The sequence below is a fragment of the Apus apus genome, chromosome 3 (genome assembly GCF_020740795.1).
Source record: "Apus apus isolate bApuApu2 chromosome 3, bApuApu2.pri.cur, whole genome shotgun sequence".
Lineage (NCBI taxonomy): Eukaryota > Metazoa > Chordata > Aves > Apodiformes > Apodidae > Apus > Apus apus.
The window spans coordinates 85,459,202-85,473,468 of NC_067284.1; the positions used below are offsets into that span (position 1 = coordinate 85,459,202).

At 37.0% G+C, this 14,267-nt stretch overlaps 1 protein-coding gene across 3 annotated transcripts in view; it reads left to right on the forward strand.

Annotated features, from left to right (window-relative positions):
• The window catches only part of ARID4B (AT-rich interaction domain 4B), an 87,175-nt gene that overhangs the window by 61,096 nt on the left and 11,812 nt on the right, over positions 1-14,267 (forward strand). For 2 of the 3 annotated variants that reach the window (XM_051614119.1, XM_051614120.1), the window contains exons 17-19: positions 5,054-5,302; positions 11,525-11,609; positions 12,432-12,624. In XM_051614119.1, the coding sequence (XP_051470079.1) occupies positions 5,054-5,302; positions 11,525-11,609; positions 12,432-12,624 (527 nt within the window). The remainder of the gene's footprint in view (positions 1-5,053; positions 5,303-11,524; positions 11,610-12,431; positions 12,625-14,267) is intronic. The other variant, XM_051614121.1, reaches the window with a different exon arrangement.

Here is a 14,267-nt window from a genome sequence, read left to right on the forward strand (position 1 = left end):
AAGATGGACATGGTTTTATGTGAAGGGTATTACTAGGTTAAGTACCCTTGTAAGGCAGGGTGACAACCTGCTGTGCCTCTGCTGGTGATGGCTTCTATTTGTACAAGAGTTAAATTTTCTGGAATCACTTGATGAGGATATTCTGAAAGCAATCTACAACAGGATTATTTAATAGTCAGAAGCTCCATTTCACATATGTGAGATAACATTGTTAGAGACAATGTTTTCTTCAGTTCCTTATCTGTTAAAATGGCAGATCGAAGCTTTATGGTGGTGCATGCAAAATGGTACCAGGAAGCTTAAAATGTTTTGGAGTGAAGGAAGTTTGATACAGAAGGCATATCTTGTAGTTTCCAGATTAGTGATGAGAACTATATATTGAGGTATCTTACTCCAGTCTGATTTAGGTTTATATGGAAATTATTAGTTTAGGAAAAGGGAGAGAAATGCATTGTGTTCATTGCACAGCTGGTGTGAACATCTGCTCTGAATCTTAGACTGTATTGTGAAAAAAAAAATAAACAACAAACAAAAACCAAACATTTTTAAGAAGTGTACTTCATGTATAGGAGCATGTTTCTGTGCTCTTGTGATGTGTGCTTTATGTATTCCAGCTACCTTTGCACTGGGAAGTCTATAGATGTGTAAGCATTGCTTTTGAGGCAGCAATAAGGTGCTAATGACACAATAATAAAGTGTACAGTGGCACTGTAAGTGTACCAGTCCTGTCTGTGCATCACGTTTAATGGAAGGGAGATGTCTTTGATGGGAAAAAGTGGTTCTGTCATCACATTTTACATATCTTATGGTCACAAAGGTGGCTATTAACCATGGTAGCTGTCACTGAGACTTACATGTATGGGTGAGCCCTATAGAACATTCATCAAATACTAGATATTTTCAAGCTGAGTGTGAACCACTGCCACAAAAATGAAAACTGCTGTATTCCTCAGCCAGACTTCAGAACCATCCATTATCCTTTCAAGGAATGTTTCATAATACTTAAAGAAAAAAATTGGCTGGATGAGTAGAAGAAGTAACATGAAGTCCATTTTTCTGTCTTCTCCATAGCAGCAGAGGAAACACTGGTTATAGAATATGTGCTTGCATGGTTGAAATCTACTGTGCTACTTTCAGACTTGATTTTAATGACATTAGTGCCTTTCCCCTTCCCTCCAGAGTGGTGGACCATAACTGCATTTATTCAGATTTTCTGTGTGCAGACAGCAGTTCTTGGAGGTTTTAGGTTTTCTTTGCAACTTCAGAGGGAAGACAACTACTAGTGAATTTGGGGTGTTTTATTAATTGGTTTAATTAAAGATGATATTTTAGTGTCGTGGCATAAGTACAGGTCTTAATGGCCTCTCTGACTTAAAATTTAAAGGCACCTTAATACAGCTGTGATTTGAGGAAGTCAGAGTAAGAAGAACACTTGACATACTCCAGCTCAGTACTAGGTGAAGTAGAGGTTAAATAATTCTCTAGGAAGAGGAGGGAAACAAAAATAGAAGCTAATTGCTAAACTTGAAGTGTCAATTACACTGGAGTTTATTTCTGCTAGTGGTTCAATTAACTGTAATGACTTAATTGAACCAATAATTGAAATAATCTTGCTTCCTCAAGTTTTAGAATAACCCCTGAAAAAAATAATCTTGCATTTGCAGTCTCACCTGCTGTGTGAACCAGCGTGATGTGTCAGGGCAAGTGTATTGGATTAGGGTTAAGTTTGCTGCAAAGCTGGGATCCTAGGAGGCAGATCTGTTGCTCCAAATCACACAGTGTCTCATTGGTTTTATCCACCTGGGCTTTGTGACAAGCCTGTGGTCAGTGCCAGAGGTTGTGGATTGGATGATGTTTACGTGATGTTGCAGTTCCTTTAATGGTCTAATAGCATGCACTATTTCTTGTATTAATAATGTACGTTTGTTGATAACCTTATTATGGACTTATTGATGTTAAATGTTTATATTGATCAAGAGTTACCTGCCATATGTGTATTTTTGAACACTTGCAATATTTTTAGCCTTTTAGTAATTTCACAGTATCCTTTGGAAATAATGATATAAACATTTTAATGGTTTTATTTTATTAACAAATATTTTTGCATTTTAATTCATTACTTTCCTGCTTTGGAAAGTGTATGTTCCCATTCCACGGGAGGTGTGGAGTCAGGGTATTCTTTAGTCTGCAGTTGTAATTGGAAGTGCTTTTGAGACCTCCTGATAAGCTTTCTGGTGCAAGTTCAGTTTCTGGAACGTAGTAGTGCTGGTGTTTCTGTGCCTGTTGTACAGTGTGTATGCACATCAGCTGCTGCCTTGTTTCATCAGCTGCTGCTTGGGTTGTTCAAATTGTTGCAGCCTTGTGGCACATGCTGCTCGGTACTGATTTTAAGTTGCCAGTTACTGTCAGTTGCCAAGAGGTTTGTTTGTGCCTTTTTTTTTTTTTTTTTTTTTTTCCCCTGTCCCCCCTCTAAATGGGATTTTGACTGAGGAGTATTAAAGGAAATCCAATGTTCTCATACACACACAGACAAATGAGGTTATGACTGCATCTTGGATGGCTGCAAACACAATTCTTACAAACTTCTTTTTCATGGCAGTCATGGTTTCTTCTTCATCTACGTTGCCAGGCCTTATAAAGCAATGTCTTCCTTACAACCACTGGAATATGTTTTGGTTTGTTTATTTTGTTACAGCAGCTATATGAGAACACCATTTTTTCTGCTCCAAAATGATGAATATTCTTTGCTTTTGTTTGGTTTCCTAAAATCTCCAACTTATAATTGCTAACCAAATCACTCCTTAGAATTCTTTTTAATTGCAGTCATCTCTGCTTCCATTTTACTTTTCCTTTGTGACATTCCCTCCACCTTGTGCTCTTCACATCTACTTAGCCATCCAAGTTATTGAACTTCACAATGAGGGTTGCACACATCTCTTCTAGAGAAGTTCTGCTATCATCATGGAGTATTTTGGGACACCAAGAAAGCCACAGGGTGTTTAAGGTGGGAGAGACTCTAAACTTGTTCAGTTTTCAAAGAGCAACTAGCACCATACTTGCCAGTGTCTGAAAGATCCTGAATCTCCCTCGTAGACATGCTTTTCTTTGCAGGCAGCGCTCAAGGATTGTGCTACCAGTTTGTGGCAGGGAGAGGGCAGAAATTCTGGGAAATTTTGGTTCATTAAGTCTTGTTAGCAATGGAAAATTACAAGCTCATCTTGTTATTGGAGCAGTAGTGGCTCTGCTCCTGATGCCAAAGTTTTTTAGCTTTTGTGTGATAATAAATGTTAAGCTGAAGTTAGCTAGGAGTTTTGCATTAGTGAAGAAGAGAGTGTAGCTTAAGCATTTAAATTATTGGTGGTGCTTTCTGTTAGTTGTGGAATTCTGTTCAGGAAATTTTCATCTGGGTCTTCAGAGACCTTTATTCGTTATTTTTTGGGGAAGTGGATTGTGCCATATGATGTGTGGTGGAGATAAAGTGAGCTTTCAAGCTCCTTATTTTATGTTGCATTTTGAACTTTGATAGTTTTAACTTCACTAGCAAAGAAGCCCACTGAAAGTCTAAAATAAATTGAAAATCTTGTCCTTCAAGCACTAAACTGTCTGGTTGATGCTGTATATACCTGAATAGGTGTATGTTATTTGATTTAATTAGTACACCAGCACAGAGAATTTTTAGCATTTTTCTCATGGTGTATCCACGTATAATACATATGTATGCATTTATATATTTTTATGTATGGCAACAATAATTTCTGAAGTAATTTCATTAAATCAGTGTGGATACACTAAGGTCAATTTAATTTATTGTTCTGAATTCTCTTCTGCCAGCTAATTAGATAATAAAACTGCAGTTTTACTTCTACAAAAAGAATTTCAATAATTAAAATGTTACTTGATCATTTTGCAGAGAGAACATAGGATGGTGTATCTTGAGTATTTTCTACTGAAAATTTCATTGAAAGACTTAGAGTATTAATACAGACTCTTGTTTGTGAGGTTAACTTAAATACTGTTATGAACCAGACTTGGAGCAGCACTTCTCTTCTTATCCAGTCTGATGTATCCAAATATCTGTTCCATGTCTCAGGTTTTTAAGTTGTTAGTGGTCTGTGGTTATTGTGAATTTAGTAAGCAGCCTTGATCTGTTGTGTGTTGCACAAAGTCTGGGATTAGAATGCTGTGAGGACAAAGCTATTTAAGATTAAAAAATATTTTTCCCTCACTAACCTTTGTAATGTAGTCTGCCACTTGTAAGCTGATAGGCAACGATTTTCAGAACACTTAAGAGCCCATAGCTGCCAGTGGCTGAGACTAGCAAGATTTGTGGGTTCTTAGTGCTTCTGAAAATTGGCCCAAATACCCCAAAAATGCGTTCAAAAGTTACTTACTTTTGAAAACAGTGAACACCTGCTTGTGTATTTATTTCATTATTAAATGAAATTTTGTCTTATATTTTTTGAAGACTTTGAGCATAATTGTCAGGGAGTATCAAGGTCCTAAATTAGCACAGGTTGCTTGATTTGCTAAATAATCTCACATCATTTTTTAATGTTTTGTGTGTCTTAAAATCTGGTTTTGGTTGCAGTCATTTCAAAGTGTTGAGATAGATTATTTATTACAATAAAGCAAGGATCTTTTGGGGAAGCAAGTTTCAAGAAGCACTTCTAAAACTTGTAGGTTGAAAAAGGGAATTTAGAGAGCTTTATGTTGAGAAAGATAAGTTTGAGCTGAAAAAAAATATTTAAACAAAGAGACTGCATGAAGGAATCATATAAAGATGAGTTCAAACAACTTCTGCTTATACAGATTTTGATGGATTTTTTTTTCTTTGAGTCAAGTCATTTTTGCACCTTACAGTCACTGGATTTTGTGTGTGTTGCTATATCCTATTTTGCTGATATTACTCAGCCATAGTGCAGTTTCACATATTTGGAGCCTGCTGTTTCCCAGTCTCTAATGCATCCACAATATTTATCAATATATGTGGTTTGGAACTGAAAAGCTAATGAAGTATCTCATATTAACTCTACAATTTTTTAAACCTTTCAAGAGATGACACGAATAAGGAAGAAGATGAAGATGAAGAAGAAGCAGAGGAGGAGGAAGAGGAGGAGGAGGAGGAAGAAGACAACAATAACAATGAGGAAGAAGAGTTTGAATGCTATCCACCAGGCATGAAAGTCCAAGTGCGGTATGGAAGAGGGAAAAATCAAAAAATGTATGAAGCTAGTATTAAAGATTCTGACATCGAAGGTGGAGAAGTCCTTTACTTGGTGCACTACTGTGGATGGAATGTGAGGTAACTTGAGTTTTAGTTAGTGATTACTTCTTGAATTACTTCTAAAATACACTTGTGTATTTTAAAAACTAAATTAATAGAGATCTGGAGTCCTAAACTTTCAGTATTGGTGTTCTGTGAAGGTCATTGTACTGTATGAGATTGAGATTTTTAACACTATATAAATGCAGTACTCTAGTTACTTAGAAAATCATCTTACTATGATTTGTTCAGAGAAAGCTTCTTTCACTCCCCATCTTATTTTTAGATCTTTCCATACAACAAGTGACAGCTCACTTTCACAAGTTTCTCCTCTGGCTCTCTTAAGCCAATTTTATCTCCTACAATATTTAAATAGTGCACTTACCTGAGTCTCTATACCATTCCTCTCAGTGAAGCAGAGTACGCTAGCAGTATGGTATTTAACAAGAGAAGTACAAGATTTTTTGTGGCAAACTGGTGTGCAGCAAATGGCATTTCATTCAGATTTCCACCCTTTCCCACCCCTGCTTCCCTTGGGGCTGCCTCAGGCTTCCAAACAAGACTCTTCTTAGCTTAGCGGCTTCTTCTGCTTTTCTTAATACATGCAGGAGTATATGCTTTTTGTTGTCTTTAATATAGCATTAGTAGAAATAAGTTGAAGTATTAATATTTTTTTGTTATTTCAGACCACCTTTTTTGCCATTTAAAACTTGAAGCAACTTCTAGAAGAGTAGAGGCAACTAAAGCTTTTGAGTTGCTTTTAAGCCAATCACCAAGTCTCCTGCTTTTTTCCTCGGTTTCAACATATCTGCTTGTTATCCCCAGCTGCCATCTCTTAAACTTTTTTACTGTATTTATAGATCTTAAACAAAAAAACAACAAACTAAAAAAACCCCACACAACAAAAAACAAGTCCGAGTCAAATCTGCTGTACTATTTATTTTTCTTCTTCTGGAAAATACAAGGCTCTTGTGACCTTCTTCTGTCATCTGGACTTCGATTACCATCCTACCTCTGACCAAGAAGGCAGGACACGTCTCATTTATTCAGTGCTAGCAAAATCTGCTAGCAAAGGTCACAATTTCAGAATCATGATACTTCTCCTCCCACCTTGAATACATCTCTTTGCATCTAGGCCTAGAGATTTCTAGGGCCACCTGATCAACTGCTGAGGAGGAATGTCTTGATACTCCCTGTTTTGATACCGATCTTTTGTAGAATTTTGGTCTACATATTTGTACAATATTGATCTACAGTAACACGTTCTTTCACATAAACTATCTTCAAGCAGCATTTGTAAGCATAGTGAAGTCAGGATACTAGGGGACGTGCAGCCTGTTCAAGGTGGCATGTGGAATGTGACTAGCATTTTCTTCGATATTGAGGAGGACTTGCTTTAGGAGCATAAGGTGCTGAAATTTGCATCCTGCTCCCTGAGGATTACTGTGTACCATTTCAAGAAGTTTCTTGCTTTTAAACTCTTGTTTTGGAATTCATGTGTAAACATAGCACTTACTTTCCCTTTTGAGTAAATACTGTGCTGTTACATGTCCCATGAAGTGAGATAATTTGAGTTTTATTTGAGCAGTACCACTTTAAATCTGAAGAAATTAGCCTTCACTTTGGAGATCTCAGCAACCTGGTTCTTAAAGGAGAAGTTGAGGTTCTGTTTTGAACTCTGCATTTTAAACAAATACGCGGGTTGCTATGGGAGGCATTACTTCTGTGACTATTTGATAAGAAGAGCATTTTTAGTAAACTTGAACTCATTTGAGAGGTGAAGGGAGTTTTTTGTTCTTTCTGGCAGCATGGCTTGCGTATGTATTACCTGGGTTTTGAGAAGAGCTCTCTGAAATGGGCTGGGAGAGTAGGATTCTGCACTGAAAAAGGGATCAGTGATTGAGATTTAGCTATGGGACTGTGTGTGGTCTCCACTAAATGTGACTAGGTCTGAGCTTAAGGCAGCATATAAACACTTTGATATTTTAGTATTGTGAAGGCAAGTCTTGCATGATATAACTTAAATTGGCTTTTAGTCAGTCACAACATGGAAAAATGACTGCCTTGCTTGGATAGGTAGCATTTCCCTCCTCTCCTCATTAATTGTACCTACATTCCTTTTAGTATTTAGCTGGGACAAGTACTCTAACATTAGGTTGTGGAATATACTGAGCTAGGATTTTCTAATCATCCAGGGTTCTCCTACCTCTTAAAGTCAATTTTCCTGTTTCTCCTTTTGGTCAGTTTGCTATTTAATGGCCTGTTCTTTAAAACTGTAAGTTGGAGCAGGGATCCTAAATAACTATCAGTGTTTGTTATCACACTCTAACTTCAGTATTTGTCTGGGATTCAAAATAATAGTGTGTGCACATGCATGTGCTTTGGGTACTTGAAATGGGATTTGGCAAACTTGGTATTCAGCTTTGTTAGTTTTTTTAAAACCATCTGGAACTGGTGACACTAGCCACTGTGGAACTTTTTTTTTTTTAAAGTAAATAGAAAATCCCGAAATGGAATATAGCTTAACAGCATTGTACAGCTGCACTATTTTATGCTAAAGGGTCTTGTTAGTTCCCAAGATTCAGGTGATAGATGTTGCTGATAAAGGTAAAGAACTGTAGTGTTCAGTGGAGCATGACTTGTAGCAAAAGGAAATGGTAAACATTTACCCTGTTAGATTACATTATCACGAGTTAAAAAGTAAAAGCTTATGAGAGAAGCTGTATTTTTTCTAAGAGGCTGGTGATACTCTGGATTAGGCATGCTTTAAATGGAACTAAAGCTTCTCTGGGGCTCATAATGCCAGTTCCTTCTGTCATAATTTTAATTTTCATCTACCAGTGCAAAGAAAAGTTCATTGTATAAGTGTATGAGATTAATTTCTTATGCAGTATGTCCCCAGTAATTAAAGACGGGGTGTATGTTAAAAAATGGCCTAGGTTGCTTTAACTCCCTATGTTGTATGGTACAATATCAGAAGAAATTTCATTCTTTATGTTTCAAGTGTTTAAAACTAAGACTGATTTTAATATTTTTCTTCAGCAATTTGAACATGAAAGTGCCGATTTTTATCTCTGTTTGTTGAAGCATTAACAGTATACAAATTTTGTACTTAACAGTCAGCCACTGAAATTTAAGGAAAATGTGTAGCCAAATTTCAGGTTCTGCAAAGTAGTGTATGTCATGGGGGGAGAATTATTAGATAATAAACAAAATGTAAGCATCAGGAGTCCTCACCTAATATTCCACTATTTAGTTATAAGACTAAGTTTCCACCTTTCTTTGATTACAGCCAGAGAAAACATTTTATTCTTCCTTGTTAGCAGATACAGACAGTATACTGGAACTTTTCAGTGAATTTGCCAAGGCTTGCTAGTTTGAGGTCACTTGTCTTCCTGAGGAATTGGTACCTTTGCTAGTATAAATCCAGAGGCTGGAAAAGTACACTTTTTACCTTCTTTCCTCTCTAGTACTTTTGTGGAGGATTGACTATGCAATCTCTGAGAAAATGCTGTGGTTTATTTTAGCTTGCAGTCGGTACATATGGATGTAACAGAATCAGTCCATACACTTATGCAAAAGTGCCAATTATTTTTTCTGCTATATAGCTATTAATTTTGTTCTTCCTCTTTTTCCTTCCTTCCCATTCAAACCTTTAAGGCAGGTATTCATTTTAACATGTAAGACAGAAAAGCTTCTCTGCCTACTGGCTCATCTTTGTATTAATTTTCATAAGGCAAAGGGGATGTTTTTTCTGAAGGCATTCCAGGTTTTTATTTGAAACTTGTTTTAAAAAAATAAATAATTTCTTACGAAATCCCTCTTCTCGGTTCTTAAACAAGTCTGTGCAAAATCTTGGAGGGACACCTTCCCGTCTTACCTCCTTCCTCTCCACACCCAGCTGCCCACATTGGTAGAGGTAAGCAAATGTAGAAGATGGCACTGCAGTAAAACAGCCCCGCTCTTCTGGGAGCACGTACTTCTTGTAATGAGAGCCGAAGAATTTATTTTGTAATGTTTTTAATTTTCTTTGGTTATGTGAACAGACTGTCTAAAGCAAGATTAATTATGAAGTATGTTTTCTTATTTTAATAAGGTGCAGCTCTTTATAGAAGGGCTCTGGTCTGAGTCACACACACTATTCAGCTGCAGCTTGGCATCTGGTGCGCTGACAGCTTTCAGGGTGCTTCTCTGTCATGCAGTAGATGAGAATGTGATTTAGGGTCAGATTGTTACTGTGGCTTGGGATGTATCCCTTTTGCAGGATCTGTTTCAGCCTGAGGTCCAATTGTCACAGGTTTAGGCAAACCATATGCATCTGATGTGTGAGTAGTGGAAGGAGCTATGCCATGCAGAGGTGTGAAGTGCGAGCATCTGATTCTCTGAAGAAGAGTCAAGGTTTCTGTGATGCTGGGCCTTCTTGCAGGTTCCAACTGCTGTTCCAGGTGCAATCAGGAGTAGAGCAAGATATGTTCCAGCCCCAGCTATTGCCCCAACAGGCACTATAGTTACCTTGAATCATGGAAAATACATGCAATGTGCAGACTTTTCAAAGGGGGAAGATATTGGAAATGCATAGAATAATAAGTGAATATAAATTCTGTATTACAGCACTGTGGTTGAGGCAGAAAGAACACAATCAGAATAATTTTTCATCATGCATTTGTCCATTCCTAGTGCTGTTTTCATGTATGCATTTAGACCTAGTAAAGTACTCTTATATTTATGTGGGTTGCAAAGTCCATTTGGCAGTCTACTTAGCAATATTCCTTCTGGAAAGCAAGTCTTTGACTTGAAGAAAGATTACTTCAAATAGGGTTTCCCACAGTCTCAAGGAACAAGGGATTTTTCCATACCAGAAAATACTCTGCAGAGTTGAGTTTTGGGTTGGGAGAGAAATGTGAGTTTGTTCACCTATATGTAATCCAAGGTAATCTTGGTATGTTACAGTCTGCACAGTCTGCTGCTGGATTTTGTGATTTTTGTGGTCACACAGGAAAAAACCCACAAGAAATTGTCTTAAAAAATTATTTTTCTGAAACTACTGCTACTTCCTTTGTCACTGTATTATCATGTGAAATTTAAGTTAATATACAGTATGTAGCTTCTGAAACCTCTTGCATTGATCTTAACTTGGAGTATACAGGAAAGCAAGTTGGAAACTTCCATGTTTTTCTCAAATTTGTATGTCATATTGTAGATATGATTGGCAGTAGTTGCAAAGAAGTTGAATTGGGACTGTATCAGCAGTTGTTGTATGTAGCAAAACTGTGGTTCAGTAAGCCCAGCTGGAAAGCCAGCATGGTCATGAGTGCGTTGTGCTCAGCTCCATCTTGTACTAGTTCTCTGGTTGTTTGATTCTTTGTTTTTTTTGTTTGTTTGCTTTGTTGTGTGGTTTCTGGTTTTTTGTTAAGTTGTTTCCTTCCCCTCTGTTTTCATGTTTACCTGGGGGGTTGGGGTATCAGAATTTCTGTGGCTGTACATTGGAGCAAAAGTTAGTACATACTAATTTTTAACAGACCTATTTCTTATTCAGATGGTTCTTGAATTCATAGTTGAAGTAGGGCAGCAGATCATGCTTATTGGGAAGAAAAAAAAAAGTTGTTTCAATTGATTATTGAGTTTTTTCAGAAATACACAATGAAACTGGCAAGTACCATTGTTACAGTATATTATTATTACAAAGATTTTACTTCTCTGGTCTTGGATTTGTATTTCACAGGTCCACCTGTTGTGTTGGTGCTATTTAGTATTATTTTTATCTAGTATCATTTGGAAATAAACTGAAAACAAAAAATGTTACGTTAGTGACTCAAAAGTTAGCAGCTCCTAAGTGTTAGTCACTCCAGATATCACTTTGCAGTCACTCGGGCTTGAAAGAGATTTTTTTGTTAACTGGTTACATTTTATGTAGCTGTGAAAATGTATTGTTAATATTTTATGGTATGTATATAAAGTATAACTCTTGGACATACATATGAATTATCCTTCTGGTATGGATTTCCTGCTGTTCAGTGCAGACTAGGAAGGTACTAGGTTTCACTCTTAACCATCACTGTAAGAAAACTTCATCTTAAGTGTCTCAGCATGTGAAGAATTAAACCTTAGCTGAATCTCCAGATACTGAAAAGTACACAAATGTAGTCTTTATTCAAATTTGGTTTTTATATGGCTAATATTTTTATTTTTCCTCCCTTAATTTATCTTGTAATGTTGTGATTATCTGCTTAAAACATAAACGTACATTTTTTTTGCTTTTAGGTATGATGAATGGATAAAGGCAGACAAGATAGTGAGACCAGCTGACAAAAATGTACCAAAAATTAAGCATCGAAAGAAAATAAAGGTAGTTCCTCTGCATTTTTCACCTTTGTTCTCCCTAGCTTTAGTTTAACCAGGTACTGTTCCCCCCAAAAAGCAAACCTTTTGATTGGCCTACAAATGCTTGACAGTAAAAGTGACTTCCTAGCCTTTTAAAAAACTAGAACTTTTTTCATTAAGGTTTTTGGGTTGGTTGGTTTTTTTTTCCATTTTCTGGTAGGAAGAGGAAGCTTCTCTTTCTTTCTTCCCTATGTCTTCTGTGAAATTTGTATATGTACTGAAAAAGACAAATGGGAAGTATCCCTTTTATCATCAATGGTAGGAGCCAACTCTGGGGCATGAAATTTAGGATCTCCCTCTGCCGATTCTGGGGAGCAAATCTATGACTAGTCTGTGTGTGTGACTTTAGTAATGGTATTTCATAGCATTACTTTCAAAGTTGATTCTTCTAAAACTGCTGTTTGGCTTAGGTAGTGGGATGCAAGGAAGCTCTCCTTTCCCTGCCCTTCCCCTCCCTCCTGCCCAAGCCTCTGGAACCTGAGTTGCTCTCTAGAATTCCCTGCCCATTCTGACAGAGCAGGTGTGGTAGCCACAGCTGATCCTGTCATCCTGCAGTGCTGCTACTCTGTGTTTGCTTTAGGGCTTGTTTTTGTTTTGATAAGTTCCTGTCTTCAGTGTCAGTGGCTTGGCATGGGCCATAGAAAGGTATTTGTAATCTTTTAAACAAAGAGGAAAGCTTTCCTTTATTGGTTGAATGTTTAAGGTAACTGGAATCATTGCTTAACTGTAATTTGTTTTAAGATGTATGCTCAAATTAGAAGAGTTTTTAATATTTTCTTTCACACAGAATAAAACTGACAAAGAGAAGGAAGAAAAGTATTCTCCTAAAAATTGTAAATTGCGACGTTTGTCAAAACCACCTTTTCACACCAGCACGTCGCCAGAGACTGGGTCCAAACTTGACAGCACTGAAGCCAAAAATGCTGAACAAACTCCAGTTAAATCAATAGAAATGACTTCTATCATTAATGGGCTACAAGGTATTGTACTTAAACTTCTTCTATTTCTGTAAATGGCCTTTAAATAGTAGTAAATGACAATGCAGAACAAGTGATGCGACTGTACACTGGAGTCTGTCTGGCTAATTACAATCTTTAGAAAGAACCCTTGATCAAAAGCAACATTTGCAGTTTCTGAAAACAGGCGTTGTAGATTCAGTAGGTCTTAACAGTCTTCAGAATTACATCCTTTGTTTTACCATCCTTTTTTTGTTTGATGCACAGCAAAGGTTTTTTGCTTCCTATAATGTTTCTAAATTTTTAAGTTTTGATGTGCAACTTTTAGGACCCAGGACTTTTTGTTTGTTGAAAAACAGAATTAATAAAGCTAGGTTTCCTGTCTGTTGTTCTGACACTGTTTTCCCCTTCCCACACATTTACTGCAGCATTATAATAACTAGTTGCTTCTCTTTATATTTAGTTTAGTGCATGCCTCTAGAAAAATAATACATAGTATAGGTAGTTTGGGTAACCACCAATCTTTGTTAAAGTTGAGTGAATTTAGTAATCATTCAGGCTTATTTAAACTTGGGTGACAGTGGCCACTGGGTTCCAGATTTTTAGGTAGAGTAGCAGTCAACATAATCTATTAAGCTTTGTTTCCTTAGGAAAGGAGAAACAAAACGCAATTAGCAGTGATGATAACTACACTATTAATGCTATAATTAATCTGTAATTACTGATTACAAAAGCAAGATTTGATATATACCCACTAACATTTTGGAAAGTTAAATGTTTTTTGTATTATATAATACATTTCCAGAAATGCTTTTAATTTTGTGCAATTCTTTTATCATTTAAGTCCACATATATTTGTGCTGCGAGTAACGTTTCTTCCCTTTGTGAGTTGCAGGCTTTTGTTTTTAAGTATGAACAGCTCTAACGTTTTATTGTTTCTTTTACTTCCAATTTTAGAGCTGCTTGCTCAAAACTTTTTACAGGTTTGATTGGTGGGGTTTTTTTGTTTGTTTGTTTTTTTGTTTTGTTTTTGTTTGTTTGTTTTTTTCCTGAACTGGAATGTTTTATGCAGCTGTGTTCAACTTACCTTTAAAGAGCACAGCAAAGTAAATACGTTGAGAATAAAGGGGTTTGATCAGAGGGCTGGAGCACCCCCCCCTTTGAGGACAGGCTGAGAGAGTTGGGGTTGTTGAGCCTGCAGAAGAGAAGGCTCCAGGGAGACCTCATAGTGGCCTTCCAGTATCTAAAGGGGGCCTACAGGAAAGCTGGGGAGGGACTTTTTACAAGGGCTTGCAGGGATAGGATGAGGGGGAATGGTTTTAAGCTGGAAAAGGGTAGATTTAGATTAGATATTAGGAAGAAATTCTTGTCTGTGAGGACAGTGAGACACTGGAACAGCTTGCCCAGTGAAGTTGTGGATGCTCCCTCCCTGGAATTGTTGAAGGCCAATGTGGACGGGGCTCTGAGCAACCTAGTCTGGTGGGATGTGTCCCTGTTCATGGCAGGAAGTTGGAACTAGGTAATCTTTAAGGTCCCTTCCAACCTAAACGATTCTATGAGTCTATGAAAACTCAATAGAGCTGATTTTTTTTTTTTTTGGTAACTTTTCTTGGCTTTTATTTCAAATGGCAAATTTTGATACCACATAGTATAATAAGGTCTGAAAA